Raw genomic sequence first — 25853 nt, 5'->3', positions numbered from 1 at the left:
CTCTAAATTACCAACCACAGTCTGCCTTTGCATAGCACTTCAATGTGAACTTTATTTGCACTGTACACAATGATATCACTGAACACACAATGCATAGACAAGGAGTGTTTATTTATAACGTGCTACTACCTGTATATCTTTACGGGTACAAATCATTGGCTCTTTGCAATTCCGTCGATAATACATGATGCATTGCATCCATACCTTTGTAGCTTTTACAAAAAAGATATACAATATATGTATACCTCATAATCATGTATTATACACATACTGTATTTTTGTCCCCCCTCCCTTCTGAAATGGAAAATTGTGCATACTTCATTGTGAAACCAAATGAAATGTCATATTCGCACAGGTGAGGAATTAACAATGAAAAACTTAATAATAATGATCAAAGCCAAAAAATATTATATTTAGTTTGCATAATTAAACTTTCAACTGATTGTTGAACTGCTCAATTGACTGTTCTATTTGTTTAATTATTTAATTGATTATTTCACTTGAAGCAGTGCTAAATTAAATATTGAAATATATATAATTTATATATATACACAGTGTTGGGTGTATCTGGTTACAATGTAATTAATTACTGTAATCAAATTACTTTTAAGTAAAAAGGTAGTGTAATGCATTAAATGTTAAATTATTGTAATCAGATTACAGTTACTGTCTTTCAATTGAAGTAACTGTAATCAGATTACAGTTACTGTCTTTCAATTGAAGTAATTAATTTTGAGTACATTACTTGTGCTCAAGAAGTATGTGTAATACATATAAAACATTAATTCACATGTATATCTGTTAGCTTTTCTGCGACAGCTGAAGGGTGTGTGACGAAATATAGAATTTGAGCGGAAAACCTTTTCTAGGAAAAGTGATTTAGAAAGTAACTTAAAAGTAAAATAATTAGTAATGTGATTACTTTTATATGAAGTATTCAGTAAAGCAATCTGATTACATTTTTAGATAAGTCATTAGTAATTTGTAGTGGATTACTTATTTTGAGTAACTTACCCAACACTGTTTATAAACATTTTAATAACAATGACACAATTCCAACAATTAGTTGAACAAATACATGATACAGTTACAGGTGCACTCAGTAATTCATTAAAAAAGTTATCCTAAAGAACTCCTAAAGACATGAGTTGTAATTTTGCAATATAAGTAGGAAATCATGACCACTCACATTAAAATGAAGACTCCAGTCATATCAGTAACCTTTTAAAATCAGTTTATTCTACATGGTGAGGGTCCACGCATGGGGGCTGCCATATTAGAATCACATGGCCATTTCTACAATGGCATCTGAAACTGAAAACTATTGATTTTAAATTATGCTGCAGCCAAGCCGCAAGGTGTCAGTGTAAGTCTAAGATGACACAAAGACAAAAGTTACTGAGTGCACCTTTAAATTAGAAGGATGGAGTTTCAATTTATCGTATAACTGTATGAAAACAAGTTTAAGTGGGAAAACTTTTAGGGGTGAAATAGCAAAATATTCATCATTTTTAGAATTGATGGGTTCAAGTAAGTCATGTGCTCTCATTGGCACTGATATGATATACTGATGAACAAGGTGACACATGTTCTTGCATTGTTCCAGTTTTGAGAGTAAGGCCAGCACTTAGTCCTTACGATAATCTAAAATTAAATTTTTTGTTTTAAAATATAACATATATTTCGCAAAGAAAAAAACCAAAGAAGATACAGATTCAGTCAAGTACCAAAGTATATGCATTGACATATGACAGCAATAGTTTCTGTCTTTCTGTTTGCAATTAGCATAGTGGTAATGATATTAATAAGTATATCTATGTTTTATATTTTGATCATCGCTCTTGTAAACATATTTACGAGGTCATGCAAACATTAGACATCTTCTGCACAAGAGAAAAGTACAGATTATGGGCAGTGAACCAAATATAAGAACTGTAACCAATCAACCAATCAGCTCACACAACATGCATCCAATCACAAAATATTTCAACCACCCCCCACCCCCTCTGGGAAAACTGATATTAATTTATGCCTTCGGTGTGAACAGCATCATGTTGCTGCATACCTTCTGGAGCAAATTAAAATGTAGGCAGCTAGGTTTTGTAACAGAGCTACAGTCTCTTCCCTACTCCCAGTAGGATTGCTTTTGCCCCACAAAGTCTAATACTAGACTGAGATGAAATCTTTATTAAAAATGGAGTTTATCCAGGTTTAGAATTGCATTTAATCTGGGTGTAAAAATTTACCTGGACTGTAGTTCAAATCTCTTAACCCAGTGGCCGATTAACCCCTGTTCTGTCCAGATGTCCATGTCATTTACAGGTTTACTCACAAAACAAGATTATAGGATCTCAGTTTGAGCAATAATAACAAAACTCTGACTCCAACACACTCATTCCCAAAACTTTGTCCCCACTGATTTGCACTAAAGAAAGCCAGTCTGAACCAGAGCACAGAATCAAGGATACAGACAACTATATCTAACAAACCTTACAAAACAAACAACACAATGAATTAAGGCTAGAAAATGTCATCAATCAGTCTTAGAAAGATAAAATGACTATACCTTTCATTGCCATGAATTTAGCCTGAAAGCCTGAACAAGTCTTCATACAAGTGGTGCTTATTTATATTAAGACATTAAAAATAATACATTATTGTATATAACTAATTTGCTACGGGGAACGGACCTGAATATCAATAACTCTTAAAATAATTATAATAATGAAAATGAAAATGAAAATAAATATACAACTTAAATAAACACAGTTTTAACTGTCTTTGGTTGGGGTACAGAAATATTATTCAGACAAAATAAATTATGGTTGAAATAGGCCACGTACACATTGCAGCTAAATTCTGTTGTCACTCACTCTTCTTCTGAGTGCTTAAAAGAATATTCCAGGTTCAATACAAGTTAAGAGTAATCAGCAGCATTCTTAAAAAAAAAAGCAAAAATGTAACTTACAGTGGGGTACTTACAATGAAATCAAATGGGGCCCTTTTTTGAGTGTTTAAAGGCAGAAATGTGAACCTTAAAATTTATTAAAAGCACTTACTTTAAAACACATGTATTATCTGAGCTATAAAGTTGTTTAAATATTTTTTACAGTCGTTTTAGAGTTTAAGGGTTTGTTGAAATTACATCGTCAATGGAACCGAAGTTGTAAATTGGTTATACCCTTTCACAGAAATATGTACTAAGCGATTTTATCACACTAAAATCATGTTATTATGCATATTTTGTATATCTTCTGGCTAAACTTTTAAAACAGTGAGTATTTTAATGTTAACGGATTGGCCCCATTCACTTCCATTGTATGTGCACTTTTTTTTTTTAAAGAAAAGGCAAGTCAAAATTATTTTATGTGATAATCAATATTATGCCACAAATGCTGTCGATTGAGCTTAACTTGTACTGAACCCGGAATATTCCTTTAAATTCTCTTTTGTACACACAGATTTTGGTAATTTTTTCTGGAATGACAGCTACAAAAATCGTGTTCCCTCCCAAAATAATCTGATTTTTCTTTCCTGTGTTGACATGTTTTCTATTGAAACAGGAAGTTTGGGTGGGGGAATATCAAAAGGCTCATCCCATTTTTTTAAAATAGCGAATAGGCTTTAATTACATCACAACCATGTGCCATGACTTGTTACTTGATAGTTAATAGCACGTGATATTAGGGGGAGGAACATCCTCATTCTGGAGAACATTTGATTGGACAAAAATCTGTGGAGTGCAAGATGATATATTAATATTTTTGGTCTATTTTCCCAGAAAAGAAAAACTGTACATTTTAAATGTGTATATCTGCTAAAAGCTAATTTTGTCAACTAGCATATTGATGACCTCAAAGCAAACAGACATTGACTTAAAACTGCAAAACTCTAATTTTGAATTCATAGGGTCTTTATAAAACAAATAAAACAGTGCTTCTGTTTAAAAAATTATTTAAACAGTTTGAAACAGATTAGTGTGGACGTGGCCTTATTTATAGATGTGAGATGACAAAACTGCTATGGTTATCACTATGTCAACCATTCTGTCTCCTCTCTTGCGGGATTCACTCCCGCAATTGTGGTTGTCACTCCCAAAACTTTGCATTGTGTACATGGCCATAGAGGAGTTACTTATCTGTCAATGATATACCCAATGTCTTTTCCTTTCAAATGTGAGCTTTCCACCATCAGCACTAGCTCCATCTAGCGCATGCTACCAGGAAAGCTCTGTGTTCCGGATTAGACTGGTGTGGTAGGGGTGCATGTGTGGCTTCTGCGTTGTGCTAGGCTCAGAGTTCTACTTCAGATCCTGCTGGTTGGTCGACAGCAGTAAGCACAGCTTCTAAGACTATCCCGGTCCGCACTGCCTCTTCGCCCATCTGAACTGGGAGAACCTAAACAGAAAATTCTACATGAAAACGAACAGTAAAAAGACAGGATCAACTTAATATAATTATATGTGTCTTTAAAAACACACATTCTTATAGCCTATGAACATTTCAAGCTTATTAAATAAAATGTCAAAACATTAGCAAATTCCAATTTGTAAATGTTTTGTCATTTAAAATTCTGTGCGGTATACTGGGAAGAAATCATTTTGGAATAATTTGGTACCAAATTAAATTGCAATCTGTTTGTTTGTTTGTTTGTTTGAGTGGCCCAAATGAGCTCGACAAAATTTACCTTGGCTCTGCCATTGTTTTTGATCAATGGAAAACAGGGAGCGTGTTTTATTTTAACAAATGTTTTGATGGAACTAGTGGTGCAAAACTTACACAAATCCCCTTTAACTTTTAGGTTCATACATTTTAAAATGGTTGTGGCAGCTTATCCTCGCTGTTTGTCTACCACCATTAAAAAAAAAATAATTTTCTCCTAATTTTAAATGCCCAATTCCCACTACTTACTAGGTCCTCGTGGTGGCATGGTTACTCGCCTCAATCCAGGTGGTGGAGGACAAGTCTCAGTTACCTCCGTTTCTGAGACATTCAATCCACGCATCTTATCATGTGGCTCGTTGTGTATGAAACTGCGGAGACTCCAGCATGTGGAGGCACATGCTACTCTCCGCGATCCACGCACAACTTACCATGCACCCCTTTGAGAGCAAGAACCACTAATCATGACCACGAGGAGGTTACCCTATGTGACTCTACCCTCTCTAGAAACCGGGCCAATTTGGTTGCTTAGGAGACCTGGCTGGAGTCACTAAGCACACCCTAGATTCGAACTTGCGACTCCAGGGGTGGTAGTCAGCCTCAATACATGCTGAGCTACCCAGGCCCCCTTTTTTTTACAACCATTAAAAACTCCTCTTCTGTTTTGCAAGGGGACGTGGACAGTACTAGCCCTAAAAGCATACTTATAAAATCCACTGGAAATAGTATGCCATTTGGGCCAACCATTTTCAATATACTATGATTTTGGGACACTAATTCTTATTTCACATACTATTTACCATGTACATTATGCAAATTGGGAAAGAGCCTTTTTCATTTTATCTGGCTTTGACAAGTCTCAAACATACTGCTTTGCTCTTCCTCCTCCTCTTCCTCCTCATTGTCGAGCTCTTTGGCAGGGAGGAGCAGGTGTCTGTGGTAGGGGCCGGTGGTGGTAATTTGGCTCGGCCCCTCAAGGCTGGTGCTCAGCTGCAGTCTCCGCATGTGTCTGACCACTGCTGTTGCATTAAATGCTTGCTACAAGGGCAAAAATATAAGCAAGAACATGCCTCAAACATATGTTTTTAAGCATCTTCTAGAACATTTCTGTAAGAAGATGACCTTAATATGGAAGGGAATGCCTTTCAGTAAAAAAAGTATATTTGTTTTTGAACATGTATATGGTAAATGGTCTGCACTTATATAGCGCCTTTTTAACCTTAACGGTATTCAAAGAGCTTTACACTGTGACTCATTCACTCATTCACACGCACATGGCGGCAGGGCTACCATGCAAGGTGCTAGCCTGCCATTGGGAGCAACTTGGGATTCAGTGTCTTGCCCAAGGACACTTCGGCATGTGGAGTTGTGTGGGCCAGGATTCAAACCACCAACCCTGCGATTAGTGGCCGACCCGCTCTATCAACTGAGACACAGCCGCCTAAGTGTGGTTAACTTGGTTCACCAAGTACGTTTTAGTAGCTGGGCATAAAAATGAAGTTGTTTGAGGTTTTTATTCCACAATGTTATCAGTGCAACATATCCCAAGATTATGCCAAGTTATCCTCAAACTCAACTCGCCAAGCTAAGTGTGAAGAATGTGATGCAGATCTGTTGGACTAATATTGTGAGATTCTGACCTTCCATTTACTTTTGGCAAAGTTCTTCTTGATCTGAGCGCTGACAGACTCATGAATGTTCTTATCCAGAGCCGTATCTCCAGAAATCCTTCAAAATCAGAGGTGGGATGGGTTACTTTGCAATTTTGGTGAATAGAGGAACAGGATATTACTGCGATTATCAAGGGTGAAGCCAAAATATGCAGAGCATGTATTTTAAGGTAAACCTACCATGGGTGCTGTAAAGCCTGCTCACATGTGTATCTCCCAGATGGGTCTTTCTCCATCAAGTGGCCGATGAAATCCTTGGCTGTAAAGAAATATAAAAATATTCAAGAACCTTCCACCATTAAAACATAATAAAAAGATAACAATGTTCAATAAATAATCATGTTTATTATTAAGCATAATAATCACAATAAATACAGTTCTTTCATACACAATGTAAAAAGAAGAAATCTTTTGGGTCTATTACGACCTGATCTAATCCGTAAAGTTCATTTTGAATCAAAAAGTTGATTCAGACATGTTAAATAATACTTTTTTTACTTGAATCAAACCAATTCATTTAGATGCTACCTTCTGAAGCACATATTTAGGTTAACATTTGTTTCTGTGCAGTATATTATTGTCTATTTTATAATGGCTTGGAATGTGGCTCATCCAGCAAACGTTTAGAGCCAGAACTATCCTGTCTGTAATAAATACAGGATCTTAAGAAAAGATTCCACGTGACTGAAGAACCACCTGAGTCAGAGATGTCGTCCCAGTATGGAGAATCAAACTCATACTCTGCTTTTAGAATCTGTTCAAACAGTTTGGCGTCGTTTTCGTCATAAAATGGAGGATAGCCACATAAGCTGCAAAAAAAAACAGTGTTTACATAAACTACACAGATACATGTAAATCTGCACAACACCATTGTTCATTTGTATGCAAAAAACTAAAATATATTATAATAATGGAATACAGTAGCCATGACTGAATTTATGTTTCTTAAAAACCTTTGATTTAAAGGCTTATGATTAAAGGCTTGACATCTTAATTTTGCCTATGCATGAATTACTTTCTTTCTTGAATTTTCATTTGAAACAAATTAAAATGGATGACTAAAATGGTTAGACCATAGTGAAGGAAAAGAAAGCAGGTGGCTACTTTGAGGAATTGAGGAAAAAGACTTTACTAAATGGGGAAAATAGTAATAATTAAAAACGATAAAGTGTGTCCAAATATTTTACTGGTAGTGTAGATCAAAAAACACTTACAGAATATAGGAAATCACTCCTATAGACCAACAGTCCACAGCTTTACTGTATGGTTTCTGAGCCAAGACCTCAGGAGCTGATAAAAAGAGCAAGTGAAAGAGAGAGAGAAGCTTTCAGTGATCCTTTTTCTATTCAGTTCACTTATATTTTGAGCTTAGTGGAAATTCAGCGCAGCATCAAAGAGACAGAGGGAGACAAAGCACTTTAAAACTAATAACACTTGTTGGAATTTCAAAAGACTGAGAGACTCTAAATAACCGTCAGATTACAGAACTGTGGTAAAGATGGACAGAAAACATTTAAATAGTCCTTATTCATACCTACGTATCCTGGCGTTCCACAGGCCGTTGACATCACACTCCCTGAGTCCTCGATCTTAGACAGGCCAAAGTCACTGATCATGATATTGGAGTCCTCCTCCATACTATAGTATAACAGATTCTCTGGCTGCACAGAAAAAGAGTGAATTGAAATGTGCTGTAATACATTTTAAATTAATCAAATTAAATCCCAACTACTGTTACGCAATTTAATGCACAGCCTTTGGTGGACTCTTTTGGTATGCCAACATGATCACACAGGAAATCAACATGTTACTTCTGAAAGTTAATTTCCCCAGAAATCCAGCCCATTTTTGCTTCAGTTCAACTGTGAACACATTTCCCTTGTGCGCTACTGTAACCTCAAAGACCAAAAGTAATTACACTTCAATAAACAATGGTGAACATGATTCGGAGGTTGAGTTTTTGCCCTATAATTAAATTTGTACTCCACTGACTGTTAGGTTTAGGGTTGGTGACTGGATTAAGGGGGTAGATTTAATAAAACGTCCATTCCTGTTGAATGAAATATATTTTTACAACTAAAAATACTACTCGCTTTTGGTGCCACTTTGTGGACATTTACCAGAGCTCAAGCGTGACCATACATTCAACAACACTTATAGCTTCGGCCATTGAGAGGGAGTGATTTAATTTCGGTAAGCACAGACCAATTTCAGCTGCAAAACTTTCAACATACTGATGCCAAATTCACAATAGTAAGTAATATGAAACAACATTGAACCATAAACAATATCAGCCATCATATTCGACAATATATAAATATTGTCTGACTCAGGTGTGCATTGACGGGTCCTTAAACAAGCCCTCATAATAAATCTCCAACTGATTGACAAATTCACTTGTGAAATGGATTGCTGTGAACTGTATGCCAATGACTGACTTATGATCAATAATATGGTAGTAAACAATACATTGTATTCTAAAGCCGCTTTTTGTATTGTCTTATTAATGATTAACTCTTTTGCAACAAGAATGTAATGCATTTGAATTTTCTGAATATTTTTTATTTTATTTACATATATATTTATATTTAAAGATAACTATGTATCATTATTTCATCATTATATATTGAATTATATTTATATGAGGGGCTTTCTCAGCAAATATTTGTATATGCAATTAAATGCGATTAATCGTGATTAATTAATCAGGACACCATGTAATTAAATTGACAGCCCTTATTGTTGTATAAAGTATACAGTATTTAGAGTTCCATTACAACATAGTCTATTTCTGTCACATTGCAATGGGTAGCATCGCCAGTTCTTCAATCCTGCTCCACATAGTTGTATACAGTATCAAACATCAAATTATTTCTAATAGATTGGGATTATGTTCTTTTGTGGCAGCATTTTGCTTTCAGTGGGGACAGGGGAAAAAATCATGCTGGAAATGTGTCACGTTATGCAATTGGGCATTACCTTCAGGTCTCTGTGCACAATGCCCATATCATGTAAATATTTCACTGCATCTAAAATTTGACGAATAAGCTTGCTGGCATCTCTCTCTGTGTAGAAGCCCTTTTCAACGATCCGGTCAAACAGCTCTCCCCCTGATACCCTGTGGACACATACACCAACACAACCTACAGTTAGCAACTCTATAATATAAGCATTCAATGGCACTGCTAATTAAAGGAGCACAAGGCATTAAAACAGTATCTTAGTAAAAAATGCCACTATGGTTGAGTGATCTTGAATGCTGAGATGAGAACTCACAGCTGCATGACCAGGTACAAATGTGACTGGCTCTCGAATATGTCTTCCAATGAAACAATATTCTCGTGTTTTATTCTGAAACAAAAGACGAGCGAGAAATTCAGCAATTAATACAACAGAAAATTGAAAAATATTATTTAAGTTTTAAATAATCTGATTTGAATTTTTCTCAGAAATGCATGTTTGGTAACACTTTACAGTTAAATTGTATTAGTTAACGCAACAATATTAATACAGTATGAACTGACAATGAACACTACTTTTAAATAATTTACTGATGTTGGTTAATATTAATTTCAGCATATAATACATTTGTACATTAAAATGTGTATACTGTATGTTAACATTATATCATATATTAACATTAGCTAATGCAATATGAACTATATTTTGATTATTACATGATTGAACATTAACCAAGATATTGCAAAAATAATGGTTCATATTAAGTCCATTATATCTAATGCATTAACCAATGTTAAGGAATAGAACCTTATTGTAAAGTTTTATGACATGTTTTGTTTTAAATGAATAGTATAAAAGGAAAAATCGTTTAAAGGGTTAAATATGCTGCAAATTCAAATTTGTTTATGTATTCATGTTTTTCTGACTTTAAGGAAAGTGTGACATGTCTTTACAAGTTTTTTGCATTGCTATTTTTTGTTATATTCATTAGGACTTTCCTTCTTCCCTATTTATAGTCTCTTACATAGGACATAAACAGCATGCTGCATTGCTCTCATCAGGCTTTTATAATTCTATTCCATCTCCCATCTGACTTTCTCTCTGTAATTACAGTTTTCACACCAGTGGTGGTGGAATTCTTTCTCTCTTAAATCTTTTCTCTGTTCTTGTCTCTTCCTATTCCTCCTCTTTCTCTCTATCTTTCACTCTTTCTCTCTCTTTCTTTTCACGATAATGCTGCGGGGAACCTCCATACCATCTCAGCCTCTGTGTGTGCTGTTGCCCTGGCAACAGAGACTCTAAAAATAGGACTCTCCAGTACTCTTGACATTTCCGGTGCAGACTTTTACGATTTCTAAGGCTATAGCATATTTTTATCACACAGATAGCACTTACACTAGCTTTCCTTCTCTCCAGGAGCAATCTGGCTCTTAAAAGGAAAACTAACAGACTTTTCAGTATCCTTACGGCCACTTGTCCTTAACGCTACCTCACAGAGAGTCATATTCTCTGTGGCATCGACCATATAAATGTGCACAATTCATGACTAAGGTTTGCTTGTTCTCAAACACTGATCTGAAAATGTTGTCTGGTACTGATCCCCAAAACAGAGGGATCAATCCCAAAAGGTTATATAAACAGTAGATAAATAATGCATAGAATATATTGTTTTGTTTAGTTTTTTTTTCCATTTTGCCACATATTGAGAGCAAAGGTGAGAGATTATGGGGAAAAAGTGGAGGGATGTGATCAGGAAATGTCTTGAGTCAGATTTGAACCCATGTCACCTGCATGAGCACCATAGCTCAATGTAGGCTACAGCTCCTGTCAAGGAAATGTCCTGAAAATGATATAACCCCAAATCAATACAAAACATGTTTACATTTTATTTTGCATTAAAGAGCACCTATTGCGATTTTTCATACATTACCTTTCATGTAGTGTGAAAAGGTTACATACATTTCTAAACAACATAATTTATTTAGAATACTTTTAAAACATTAATTATGTTCAAATGTACATCTGTTTGTGTTTATGTGACAGCTGAATGGAGTGTAAAGACATTATAATATAGACATTATTTAGAAATTTGTCTTAGAATGCAACGTAAAAGAAAAGTAATTAGTAATATGATTACTTTTGATGAAGTAATCAGTAAAGTAATCTAATTACAATCTTCATCTGTAATGGATTGCTTTTTTGAGTAACTCACCCAACACTGTTAAGTAGTATTTGTGTATGTTGACTGTAATTTATGACTGTGGTTTATGAGGTGACAGGCTTGTGCATCCAAATAACATTTCCCATTATTCTCAGTGCCAGCAAGAGAATGATTAAATAACATCATTACGAATTCAGAACTCTTTTAAGTGGGACCTTTTTAGCAGAACTTGAAGGCACCAAAAGAGCTTCCTCTTCCAGTCTAAGCCCTTGAGAAAATAATTTCTCACCTATGTAGCACAACAATCTCATTCTCAATGCTGTGCTCCTTTCCTTCCAAAGCTTTCTTTGGGATGCATTTAATGGCCACTAGCCTTTGGGTCTTTTTCTCCTCAGCCAGGAACACCTCAGAGAACGCCCCCCTGGTGGAAAGGAAAGGATAAAGTTAGTGCTGTTGAATATTTCACATTCAATATCCTGGATCAGTCAACCCAGCCAGAATAACTCATCATCAGCATATAATGTGTTTTGGAAGAAAAAAGTACCACAAAGTACCATGATGTTAATATGTTGTTGTTGTTTCTTTGACATAATGTTAGTCTCAGTCATCGTCATAGTGAGGACAAAATGCAAAGAAAGCGAATAAAGACTGAGCTAACATTCTGCCAAACATTTCCTTTTATGTTCCATAGAAGAAAGAAACTCGTACAGCAGGGTTCCTCAATAGGTGGTCCTATTGGACAGACACACGTTTGGCCAAAGCCCAAAGTATACTTTGGTCAGACGCTGAGCGTCCACGTACAGAGCACGTGACTCAAATTTGGTCAAAAGCAGAGTGCGCGAGCACTGAATGCACGCAGCCCAATCTTTCAAACAATGCGTCTTTGAACGTAAAGAATGGGTGTACGTCTGGAATTATTCGCGATAAATTGAGGGTCCAAAAGGCGGTAACACTCACCTTTGAGCCATTGCTTTCATGAAGAAGCACTAGAAAATGTAATAGCCGATAAAACAATAGAAGACGAAGTTGGAAACAAAAACAGTGGATGTGCATGTCACGAACGCATGTGTGAGCAGATCAGAACATACTTCCATTTGTACAACGAGTCTGAAGGAATATGAAGACATCTTTGTGTCTAAACTCCTGAAGAGAAATATCTCGGTATCTCAGTCGTAGCGTGCATGCAGCAAATGCCTCTCCATGCACACAGTCAGATTAAGTTGTAGGTGACTTTGAAAGGTGACAGTCAGTGTTTGCGTAAAAACTGGAGTATACTTTGGGCTTTAAGCTGTAGCAAACGATCATGGGTATAATAATTGTATCTGCAATTAGGGAAAGTGCGTGGAGGAGATCCCGTTTGGAGACGAGCAGGAACATGTGACTCGCATGGAGGACATGGAGATCCAGATTGTTCATTTAAATTTGATTTGTATTTATTTTTTGCTAGTTTTTAAAAATTCAGAATATTTATAATGTAATTCTTTTATCAACAAAACAATAAAAACAACAAGATTGGTGGCCCTTGACCTTGTGTTGTTGACAGAATTTGGCCCTTGGTGAAAACTAATTGGGGAACACTGTCATACAGGTTTGGAACAATATGCTGGTAACAGTAAATGATGACACACTTTGCAATTTTGGGTGAACAATCCCTTTAAGAGTGACAACATAAATGCCAGAGAAAAAAAAAAAATCTCTGACATAACTCTGAACAGCACTAAAATTCATTCACAGAGATTTTTACCTTCAGCGGTAATTCAACCCTAACTGTTGCATAAAACAACACAAAGGGGATGTAAACAGCGCTGACAACTTTTTAGGAGATGCATTTCTCTGTGTGTTTTGTTTGTGCCACAAAAGTATTGTGAACGACTGATATTTTATCAGGTCAGACTATGAAATATGAAACTGTTCTGTATTTCCAAGTTTATACCCTCCAGTGGGATTTACACACAGGTGAAAAGAAAGAGCCAGAAAAAGACAAACAACACAAGCTGTTTAATCATCTAAAGAATGATTCTGTGTATTTAGACATTATGGGGTGTGTTTGTCCTATTTCGAGCATCCTTTCAAGTTTTTACTCTTAGATGTAGGCAAAACACATTAGTTCACCCTGTCTTCCTTGAACAGATAGACTCTTGTGTTAAAACAAGCACTGTCATGTGTAATCTAGTTGTCCCAAACACACACTCCCTAAACTGCCTTCTTAATCACAGAGGAAGCAATTAACCATGCAATTTGCCACCAAGGAAAAGAGAAAAACAACTTACAGAATAAATGACAGCAGAGGGGAAAAGATTATCAGTTCCAAGGCTAAATATATGATCCTTTTGTGATTTATCACATATTTTCAAAAAGTCAAAAATGTATGCTACGCATAAATAAATATGGAATGAGTAGCCAGATTTGTTTACAGATGTTTACTTTCTTAAAGTGTTCAATAGAATCTAAAATGTTATGCCTTCATTGTGTCGACTTTTAGTTCTATTTGTCTATTGGTTGGTCTCTATGGGAATAGAAGCCGTACCTTTTCGTATGAGCCAAGTCATACGATCTCGTACAAAGTTGTTGGACATATTCAACATAACAACTTCATTGCCAAGACGACTTAGCTAATCGGTGCTGTCAATTTTGCCGAACTGCCACTGTAAATTATTTTGTGCATTTCTGTCTTATTACATGCCTCTGTGAGAGGACGACTTAAATTAAAATGAACTGATTTTGTTGTTGTGATAAAAAAAAATCTCCAATGTCCTAGAACAAGCCAGGCAAGTGAGTCATGATCACAACAGGGATGTAAATTGAGAGAGAGCGCTCATAGAGCACTGCAGCTGTCAACAAACTTTCCGCTGGACTCAAATCACAGACTAATCAAAGTGCCTAAGTGGCAAAAAGCAGGTTGGGAAGAAGGAAAGAGAGAGAGGAAGTCAAGAGTGAGTGCGGTGCTGTTGCTGTGAGACATGTTGTAATTAAGGCCTCCTATGGCTTCCTGTGGGTAAAGGAGGAGGAAGAGAGAGAATGGAGATTAGGAAATGATACAAGACAGGGTGTGTGTGGCTGTAAATAAAAAAATTGTGTCGCAGATGAATATAGGCTGATGGTATGATTTTGACATGTTACAAGGCTAATCATTTTTAAACAGCACCTCTTATACAGCTCTCTACAAATATGAAAATGCTTATGTGAACATTGTACACTACCCAAGTGTGTTTAGAATCATATGGAGACAACAGAGTTACTGGTAAATGTATGCAAATGTATACCTCAATTAAAACAAATGTTTATATTCATAATCCACAAGTTTTAAAAAAGTGCTCTTTTTTTGGTGGTGGAAAACGCTGCTTCAGGCTCCGTCTACAATAATACATTTTCACTTAAAAAGTGAATTAATTTATATTTATATATATACTTCTGTCCATGTAAGCGCAGGGTAGCTTTAGTGGGAAGACTAGCAGTTGTACATCAACGAACCATTAGCTGGGTAATTCCCAGCCAATCACATGTAAGCCATTGCTTTATAAGTCTGCTTATAAAGAAACATTGCTGTTTCAGTGTGCTAACACGGCAACCTCCACCACCTCACCACCACCAGTTGAGTCCCATCCCGACTTTTCTGTTTTATATTCATCAAAAAAATTTCATCTTAAATCTCACTCAAGTCTGCAAGTCTTCCTGATAGAAGACAGTGTTTTTGTCCAGCGAAAACTGTGCCTTTCGAAAATGATTTCCCAAGTGGATAAAAAAATTTTTTTTTTAATGTATCATTGTTGGTCGCATTGTAGTGCGGACAGGGAAAATGGAGATATTTGAAAAAGATGAAGTATTTGTTGTCACGTGACACAGTCATGTGATCCATTCATCCCGAAACAATCAAGATGGCGGCCCATATTGTAGCGGCATTGCTGTGGCTGCTAACTTCTTTGATAACGTTGTTAAAGATAAATGGTACTTTGTACACCTTCACATTTCCTTCCTTCAAAGGCGAGGACAATTGCGCTTCAGACTATACTTGGAAATGATGCAGGGCCATGATTCTTATGTTTTTTTCATAAGCGCAGTAAAAGGATTTAAGCATGTTCAGGCATTTCAGTGTGTACGAGCAACTTTTGGGAAATGTCTGAAAATGTAGATCGATGTAGCCTCAGTGTGAATGAGAGGTGTAAACATGGAGAAATTGATGCGTTTCAAACTAAAACAGATTTGTGTGGGTGTGGTCTAAAGCAATTAGGTATGAGAGGCTGTGCTATATAATGTGCTATTCTTTTGCTAGAAGATATAGTCCTTGAAATTAAGGTAATAGTTGGTATCTATGGTCACGTCACAATGCAGCAAAATACGGGTGTCACTCCTCTTCTAAATGCTTAATTCCGTTATGTACACATAGAATTCGGTTCTACACGGGAATGACAACCACAACCGAATTCACTCTCAAAAAATACAGGTACTAAATTGAGTTATCCATTTTATAATGTCCATCGCATTCATCAACACAAAGGAGCACATCAACTGTCTGATAATCAAAAGTTTAGATATAGATTTAGATTTCATTATAGATCTGAATAGAGCACAGAGTTGTATAAACAGTCAGGTTTACAATAAAAGAAAATGTAGGACTTTGCCTACAGTCACAATTGTCCATTAACAAAACCTTTTCATTGCATTCTCTCTTTCTCTCTAAGGAAGGCTGCATAATTATGAATGTTACTCCATTAATGTTTTGTCAATGCAAAGGAGCCAATATCTCTAAATGAGACATTTCTAAAATCCATTTGCACAGAACTTGCCATTTGCCACTCAGATTCACACAGACTGACCACAACAATTTGTAATTAATAAATGAACAGAGGGCCTGTTAATTTTTTTTATTTGTTATGTATTTTTAAGAGGGGAAGTTTTTTGTCCAGCATCTTTTATCATTTTAAAATCCCTAAGGCCCCATTTACACCTGTTTTGGTGGTCAAAGAAAGCAAATGCATTTGCGTTATCCGGAAACAGTTCCGGAAAGTCTTTTTTTTAACTATATATACACTTTTATTTTTCATATTCTTCTTCTTTTTTTTTTGGCAATTTAAACTCTTTGTGCATATAGCCAACTACTGGGCAGGGAGGAGAACTTATTGTTAAAAAAAAGACTGTTCCTTACCCACACCTAAAATCGCTTCTGAAGATATGGATTTAACCACTGGAGTCGTACGGATTATTTTTATGCTTCTTTTTATCCTTTTTGGACCGCCAAAGTTCTGGCCACAATTCACTTGCATTGTATGGAGCTACTGAGCTGAGATTTTTTTCTAAAGATCTTCATTTGTGTTCAGCAGAAGAAAGAAAGTCATACACATCTGGGATGGGATGAGATGAGATTGAGTAACGATGAGAGCGTTTTCATTTTTGGGTGAACTATCCCTTTAAGAAATCCTTCTCCAAGTCTCCAAAGTAATGGCCATTATATTTCTTCAGTTTGTTCACATTCATTAGTTGGAATGTGGAATTGTTTAAAGTATTACATTGTAGACAACAAGCAGACTGGACTTTATGTGGCCATAAATTACCATTAGCACAACTCTTTTAACCTTAACCCATTTTTTTGCCCCTTATACCAATCATTCAAAGCACTTCACAAATCAGCGTCTGTCAAGACAGCAGATTCTTCACAGTTCACTAAAATTAAACTATCTCTTAAACACTATGTTGATACTGTATCTATTTGTGTGGCATTGTTATATGTATAATTATCCTCTGTCAAAATCCAGGTGTACAGATAAGCCAGAGTACATAATATAATTTCTCTAGAGTAAATCAATTGACTCTATTCAAAGAATTCACGGGTAAACCAATTCCATAATCGTCTTTAGGAAATAAGCTTTCTGTCAACATATACAGTTCAGTTAAATACCCAGAGCAGCGACTTATAGGGAAGCTAGTCAAAACTGCAACACAGAGATATTGCTACATATGTGATTTTAAAGCTAGGTTTCAGATGAGACAATGCAGAGAAACAGTTCAATTTTGGAAAGATTTATGACTATACAGAGAAATATCTGGTCTGGACATCAAGAAGGCCATAAATCTTCCAAGCCACCATTCTAGTCTATGAAACCTTTTGTGAGTAATTTCGGGGTTACTAACTCCACCAAACTAAACTGCAAAAATAAAACATTGTTTTCAAACAGCTGTCCCGGATACTGCTGTTGATTGAACAAATAGAGAGTCCCTTGCCAAACTTACATCATTGGTTAGATCAATGTTGCAGTGTTGTGCTGTCAGGATGTTCAAACAAACAGAGCAATATTTTTCAAGCACCACAGAGACACTGGCCGTATTCCAAACTGCATTTTTGCACCCTTTAAGGGCACTGCAGGAAGGGGACACCACTCGAAGTGTAGTTCCAAACGAGAGTAAGAAAATTCTCAAAGGGCCCCTCCACAAGACTGTAAGCGATAGGCAAACTGGGATAGGCAAAAGTATTTAAACATTGCTATTGGTACAACAAACCTCAATGAAGATCTCCTTGTAGTTTTGGATTTTCACTAGAATTGTCACACTTTGACTCTCTCTCTCTCTCTCTCTCTCGCTCTCTCTCCTCTCTCCCTCTCTCTCTCCTCTCTCTCTCTGCTGATGGGGCTAACAGGTCCCAGTTGCAGCAATCTTGCCTACTACACACTCTGCTTCAGTTCATTCAGCTCACTGTAGAATTCACTGTTTGCCAACTAAATAAAACAACCATAGACTTCTCAGAACGATGCTACAACTGATCATTGCCATTGATAGCTCCATTGAATCACTTACAATTAACTGAGTAACTCCTGTTCAATGCAGAATGTCAATACACTCAGCCTCAGATAGCATGGCCATAGAACGACCACAGTTCATTCACTGACTGTCTAATTGCCTGCTGGCTACTACACAACTTCCAGGAGTCAAGATGCATAGGCTTTTATCAGTTCAGTGTACAAGGTAACGGGTTGATGAGCACTTCTGAGAAAGAATTAATCGCTGGATTCGCCATAGTTAGCGAGGTTTGAGAAGTTGCTCAAATATGTTCAGATATTTTTTGAGGCACTTTAGTAACAAGTAAATTCTATTATGTCTGAAATAATTGGTGTTTATTACATTTCAATGGAAAGAAATTCTGATCAAATTGCACACACTTTTGGCTTCATTCATAAAACTCGAGAACCAATATCTGTGTCAATTGTTCGTAAAACCATTTTATGGACTATTTACACCGAATGTATATTTGCATCTGTTTTTTTTTTACTTTGTTTTTTTTAAATCATAACAATGGACGTGTCTTAAAGGTGAAGTGTTTCAGACATAGGGCCAGAAACAGGTTGGTAAAAATCATGTAATTACATTATGGGCTCTATTTTCATAAGTGCGCAAAGCGCAGCCCTACGTGCTACAACCGTGCACAACATCTTATCTAATTTTCGTGCCAGCGCAAAGTGCAAGTGGGCATGGGTGGGAGTATTTTCGCAATCTGAGGTTGTATGCACGCAAACTGTGGGTGTATTGTATGTAAATGAAGTGAGAAATAGGTAAAGGGATAATAAATAATTGGGCTAATTAGGTAATAGGTAATAAATAATTATGTAATAGGTAATAAATAATTGGGCTAACACATTTCAAAAGCACGTCTTATCTCAAAGTCGCAAACTCAGTTCCTGCATTTTAAATCAGCAGGTGGTAAATAAAGTTCATGTCCAATCTCTGAAAATATAGTGGAACATCAAATTATGTCCACAATGATCACTGTTGTTGCTGTTTTATGAATAAAATATTTATGATTTAATACTAATGTTAATACTAGCCATGATTTGTGTGTCAGTAGATGAAAATTATTAATAATATTTACATTCTCTATAATTGAATGGAGCATAAATCCAAATCCTGAAGAGAACCCAATTTCCATGCATATAAATGTGTACACAAACATGTCTTCGATGCAGCAAACACAGAGATGGTGACGAGGTGTATTTCCGGCTGTTTCCCTCTCAAATTCCTGTTCCCTACTCCAAACTCCCTTGGTTGCAGGTCTGCTGGCTTGAATTTGTTCATTTAGAAGAATAAGGAATAATGGCAAATTTGTGGTAGTGTTTGAAACCTTTCACACCTGAATGTTTCAAGGGGTGAACATTTCTGAACGGAATGCAGTCGGATGCTGGAAAGTGGGTGGTATTTATTCATTTTTTAATACAGCCATTTTTTGGAGTTATCTTGTGATGTACAGCAAAATAATTTTCTTAAATGTAGTGTATTTTGTGCCTAATATCTATAGCCCAATATTTGTAACTTTGGTGCTGCTGGCTGAAGTTTTCAGGCGACCCCTTACCACACCCTCCACTGCTTTAGCACGTTTTATCACAATGTGAGGACTTTTCAGATGATCCCTTACCCACCATAGGCAAAATGTCTAACGAGTATTAAGGTTAAATTAAATATCTTTAATCATTTCACGATCATGCTTCGACATGTCCCACTTCTTTTAAGTAGGAAATATTACCCAAAAAATGCTCATCAAGGCACTTAACTGTGACTTTAACGATTGCTGAGTGATACTCCTTGTGTTGTAAATAATGTATCTCTTGATATTATGTAGCATAAAGCAATATAGGGTTCCAAAGAAGGGGCTTGAACATGAGGCTGGCCATGTGAACTCAAGCTGAAGTAAGCGTGCCCAAATGATTATGTTATGCCATCTGAAAGAGCAGTCATTCTGGCCGCAGGAGGGGAGAAGCACTCATCACAACCCTCTGATGAATATTGTATGTTTGTGTATGTGTCTGTGCGTGCAGTTTTTATAGCAGCTTTACACTAACGACTTTCCCCCCGAGCGGTGCCTTGGAGGTTGTTTGTGCGCTTCCCACCCAATAACTTGCCATCCTGATTCTCACGTGTTTCACGAGAGATCTTGCGTGAGTGCCACTAAAATCCGTCATGACAGACCAGTCCGTCCATCTGTTTATGTCTTCTGTCTGGCTCTCTCCCTCTGCTTCTCTCTCACACATCGCCCAAGATGCACTGAATGCGACAGTAAATGTACACACTCTACCCACACACTCTGCAGTATAAATATGTCTGCGATAAAAAAAGGGCTTGTGCACTTGGGGGTCTATGTACACTCTCTTGTCCTCTTCTATGCCTCTAAATGCTGGCATCAGATGAGTAATATCTGCACAATGACAGGTCTCTTACTACACAACATCAAAACAAACATGAAGGGACTTGATATTGTACACTACAGGAATTATGTTAATCAAGTTAAGGCACAATAAAAAAAAATATATTTGCATGCCGTAATTACACATCTTTAAGGTCAGTTCTTTAGAACTACATTAGGTTTCTGAGATGCAGCATAGCATGTACAGATATATGCCTTGTTATAACATTGTGTTCTTGATAATTTGATCAAAAAGGAAAGGTGTGTTTGTGTAGAAAAGATTGACCTTTTCTTATTGGACATAGAAATCCAGTACTTAGCCACCTTCTCAGGAATGCAATAGTTGCAGTTGTAAGTTGATTTAATTGGAAAATAATAGTAGGAAATAATAGGAAAATAATAGGAAAAAGTAAAGTGTGAGTGTAAATTTAAATGAAATCAAAGCCCTGCTGTGTGCTGCACTGAGGAGTCATTAATCACAGCTGGCAAAGTGAGAAAAAGAGAAAACTGCTTCCACTCACGTTTGAGTTCTGTTCCTGTTGTCTGAACAGACTAAAATAAATAAAGGCTTTTGAGAACAACTATAGTAAGAGCTACAGAAATAGATGGGCTACTTGTTGATGCCATAGCTGCAGGTGTGTATCCACAATCTGTTGGTGGAATGATTTCAATATGGTACAAAAAACAAAAACTGTAAAGAAGCCATTTTCCTTTAAAGACAATTTTAAACTTCTTTTTAGGGTTGCACATATATAAAATTGTTTGGCTGATAACGATTGTAATGAACAATTATAGGCGGACACCAATACCAATACCAAATTTTGCATTTATCTAATTTTATCATCAGATCACTGTTTTATGTAAGAATTATGCTATACAAATTTAGGGTACGAAGCTTTTTTTTGGTTTTTTACTGTTCTAACAATAAATAATTTCCGTTAAACATTGACTGGATCTGTTGAACACAGGACAACATTTTAAAGAGAGCCACAATGAAAGATAAATAGATACATAAAATAACTGAATATGATAACATGATGATGTTGTACTTCTAAAACAATTTTGCTCTTCTATTTGTGCAGTACGAAACAACAGATCTCACATTTTACATGTTTTTACAGTATATAATATAACATAATAAATTAATATTATGCATATGTGGGCAATTTCACAGAAATGTCAACCACATCATGGAAAAATAAAACATTTTAGCAAAAGGATAAAACCCCCTTTTAAATTCTGTATTATATTGGTATAATGGACAATGCGATCAAGACCGCTAGAGGGTGCCGCTTGCTCACACACCGTTGACTGGAGTGCTAAATGCAGCCTAGAATTTAAAACTCCTTTTAAGGTTTAGTAAACAGGCAAGACCATATTGAGATTTCAATCTTAATTCAGTCAAAGAATCAATTAAATGCTGCTGGTTTCAAAGTGTTTTAGATGGTTTCCTTCATCATGTAGCTTATAGATAAGTGCTGCTTTCACGTCCATTAATGGAGGTCTTTCCGCATTAACTTAAGAACAAATTTCTTTTAAATATTACATGTTCTTAGGAGTGACAACCCTTCTACATATTGTGGCTATTATTATTTTTGGATTGTGCATTTGAATTCAAAGTGTTTTTGTAAAGTGTGTTTCTAATTCATTAGAAATAAATCATTGTTTTTCCATATCAATGTTTTCATGCTAATGACCAATATACAGATGCTTTTAATTTAGTCAGATATTGGCTGATAAATATCGGCAGCTGCTACATCTGTGCAACCCTACCTCTTTTTATTTTAATTAACAGTGCAGGTATGTAATCAGTCAGACACACTTAAAAAAATCCATTGCTGAGATTAATCAAATAAGACTTTGAGCATTTTCATGGTAAATTGAGCAATTAATTGATCAAAAACACTTACGTCCCCAAGACCTCCTTGAAATCGTAATTTTCCTTGATATCCGCTGTCTTCTTTTTCCATCCATTTTCATCCTCTCCTAAAGGCATTGTGTAGGCTAGCTGGTTTGAACCAATGAGGAACTAAAAAAAAGACAGAAGAGGAGCCAAATAAATCAGAGAAATTTTGCTTATGGGAAGTGTATCATCATGGAAATAAATTGGTCGACTGACAATTAACACAACACTAACATTAAAGAAGGTGCCAAGTGTGGCTTTAGAATAATATATAACTAGTTGATGAGATGACTCTTACATTCATAAGACACTAAAATAACTAAAGAACACATTTGCACAAAAGCTATATCTAATTTGTTATTATTATTATTATTATTATTATTATTACTGGTCTTTGAGCCATTTTAGTACATTAGAAAGAGGATAAGAATAATGGGGAGAAGAGAGGGAAACGGAATGGTAATGTGTTGCAAGTCAGACTCAAACTTGTTTCATCCAAATGAGGAATGCATCTCAATTTGTCAGAGCACGCAAAACCGCTAGGTCATGGCTCCAACCTGTGCGTTTTCTGTTAAATGGTTATTAAAATTTGCTCGTTATAACAGTGTAGCATTCTAACAGGTACATTATCACATCACATGACCAATTATGTCTGCATGTGTGAATGCTGTCTTACTTTCTTAATGTGGGAAGATGGACCAAACCAATAGTTTATGGTTGCAGGATTAGTCATTATATGTAGCCCAAGCATTTTACAGTGACTGTTTAAGCATGCACTACATTTCTGCAACTTCTCACGAGCTTCCTTTACATCTAGCTTAACAGTACATTGATTAATGTGCTAGATTGAAATCACCATTAATGCCTTTCTAAGCTGACACACCAACACACACTTATTGAAGTTTTCCATCAAGATAAGATTAATTATATTATACAGAAATTCTTCTATTACCGTACAAAGCATCCATTTGTAAGACAAAGAAGAAGCATCTAAGGAGATCCAGCAATCATTTTAACTCTTTTCTTTGCCATTTTTGTAATTGAGGTGAACTTTTGAGCTGTAAATACCTCAGACCAGTTATGAAATAAAATAGAATTTGAATACAATCTTATAACATTAACCTTAACAAAAAAGTGCCAATAAAAATAAAAAATAAATTAAAAAAAGATTACAGTGGTAGCTATTGTTTGACATGTACCATGTTTTTGGAGATATTATCAATCCATTGCTTTCTTTGAGATACATTGGATTACAATGTATATACCAAGATATATAAATATAATTCAGTATTGTTGTATATATCAAAGGAGGATCATATCTTAACTGTACCATGGTAATCAATCAACCATGGTCATCAAGGGAAACAGCTTTTCCATGTCCTTGCGAGAGCAATTGTAAACATGCACATTGTCTACCATTGTTTGACTGTGGTCCACATCTTGAACAAGGACTACATTGTACGCCAAAGGATGCATATGGTTCTCGCATGTGTGTATGCGTGTTTTCAGACACTAGGCATCGATGCGCATGCAAGTGTCCGTTGCCACATGCACTAAAATATACTTCTAGGAACGAACAACGAAGAATTAACATTAATTGACAGGAAAAAATAGATCCAACAAATGTCTGTTTCAAGTCGAAGATGCTGATGCAAATACTGCAGAACAATTCACTGAAAATACTGGCGAGGTCAGCAAAGGATTGCCCAATGCGCTTAACCCAAATTGATGACTTTTCCTTAACAATGAGCGCTCGTGCAAAAGATAGCGTGCATGTTATAATGAAACCTATATTGAATACTACTCTTCAAATTGATTTGCGTATAGTAATATGCGAATAGTAATGACCCGGTCGGTTGTGTGATACCCCTGATAGGCTATGCAATATAAAATGTATTGTAGGCTATATCCGAAATCAGCTTGAAACGAAGTAATTTAGCTGTTTCTAAATTTGAATCAATGAATTTATAAGCTTTTTCCGCTCACTCGAAAAAAAAATTATAATCGTAAACGGAATACCTGTTCGTCTGCTCCTATAGACAGATGCTCCTCTCCTCCGTTTAATCTATCCGCAATTCTCTTTCGATGCAATAGTTGCTGGTTCTACCCTGACGTCAACCATAGCGACTGGAGGAGGCGTCTTTCACTTGACTAAATTAAATGTGACCCTAAACTCACAGCATAATTATACAACCCTAATACCATACGTATCGTTCCGTATCAAACCCCTAAATATTATACAGGCTATACGTTATACAGTTTGGAAACGTATAGTGAGTCACAATGTCCAAATGACTGGACTTAAAAATCAATTATAAATAATAGTTATATACTTTTATCACCTTTTTATTTGTATTGTATTTGCAAACGTAGGCCTATATATTTAGTTGATTATATTTTCTATTTCGATTAAATTTGTATTTATTGCGAAAATTTACCGCAGTATTATGTAGCCTATATATTTCATCCAGGGACATTTAAGAGATCCAAGCAATCACATTTATTATGTTTTTTTAACATCTCCTTTAAAGTGTTTTAGGAAGCCATTGATAAAAAAGAAGAAGAAAATATTTGTAATCTTTTTTTGTTTTGAGGTGAATTTTGTGTTCCTTTATCAAGCTGTGACATTTAATATGCAGTTCAGTACAGTATCTGTAAAGTCTATTTGTCCAGTTTGTATTAAAAATGGTTAAGATTTAATTTCTTAAAGATTCTGCTACTCTGGGTCACCCTGAGGCAGATTGCAAATGTAAACATGTCGATTTTAACTGTAAAAATAATAATAATTAATAATAATTTCAGTTGGCTTTAATCGATTTTTAAAGTGTGAATTTTAAATAATGAAATTACTATTATTTACCCATTTAGACATAAGTAGAGAAGATAGAAAACAGTCTACGTTTGTGAAGCGAGGACAGAGAATATTTCGCAGAGACGGGCCACTTCTATTAAAGATTAATGGGAGAAATTGGAACGCCAAGCGGTCAACGGATGTAAAAAGAAATTGCCGCCTTACTGGAAAATGAGCCAATCACTTTTTAGACACAGACATCGCCTGTTAAGCAACTGTTGCACGAGCATGCGCATTAGCTATACAAGCCGGGATTTTTTTTTTTTTTTGTCTGATCTGAGGTAAAGTAGCGCATTCTATGATACCAGTGTTATCAGATTTTACTGCTGATTTGAACTATATTCTTTGATCGTAATCTCGACCAACTGTTTTGGAGACTTCGGTCTTTCCCCATATAAATTGATTGGAAGATTAGCAGCACATGTATGCCGATTGTTTACATAGAAAAATAGCTGCCCAGCCTGCCCGGTAACGTTCCAAACATGG

General features: G+C 35.9%; 1 protein-coding gene across 2 annotated transcripts; it reads right to left on the bottom strand.

Annotated features, from left to right (window-relative positions):
* Positions 1 to 2: 2 nt before the first annotated feature.
* LOC127647030 (calcium/calmodulin-dependent protein kinase type 1-like) lies at positions 3 to 24616 on the bottom strand. 2 transcript variants are annotated; one of them, XM_052131084.1, is made up of 12 exons: positions 24536 to 24616; positions 22524 to 22642; positions 11743 to 11874; positions 9608 to 9682; positions 9311 to 9449; positions 7866 to 7992; positions 7546 to 7621; positions 7028 to 7140; positions 6512 to 6590; positions 6302 to 6389; positions 5531 to 5699; positions 3 to 4397 (listed from the first exon to the last, which is right to left on the bottom strand). In XM_052131084.1, exons 2-12 carry the CDS (start codon positions 22607 to 22609, stop codon positions 4306 to 4308), a joined length of 1176 nt encoding a protein of 391 aa, XP_051987044.1. In that variant the 5' UTR covers positions 22610 to 22642; positions 24536 to 24616; the 3' UTR covers positions 3 to 4305. The 2 variants fall into 2 exon arrangements, with proteins under 2 accessions (XP_051987044.1, XP_051987045.1); XM_052131085.1 differs by having other exon boundaries at positions 4277 to 4411.
* Between the last annotated feature and the right edge of the window lie 1237 nt (positions 24617 to 25853).

Source organism: Xyrauchen texanus, chromosome 7 (genome assembly GCF_025860055.1).
Source record: "Xyrauchen texanus isolate HMW12.3.18 chromosome 7, RBS_HiC_50CHRs, whole genome shotgun sequence".
In the NCBI taxonomy this organism is placed as follows: Eukaryota; Metazoa; Chordata; class Actinopteri; order Cypriniformes; family Catostomidae; genus Xyrauchen; species Xyrauchen texanus.
Note: the sequence above shows the minus strand (reverse complement) of the source record. Positions and strands in the feature narration are given on the sequence as shown.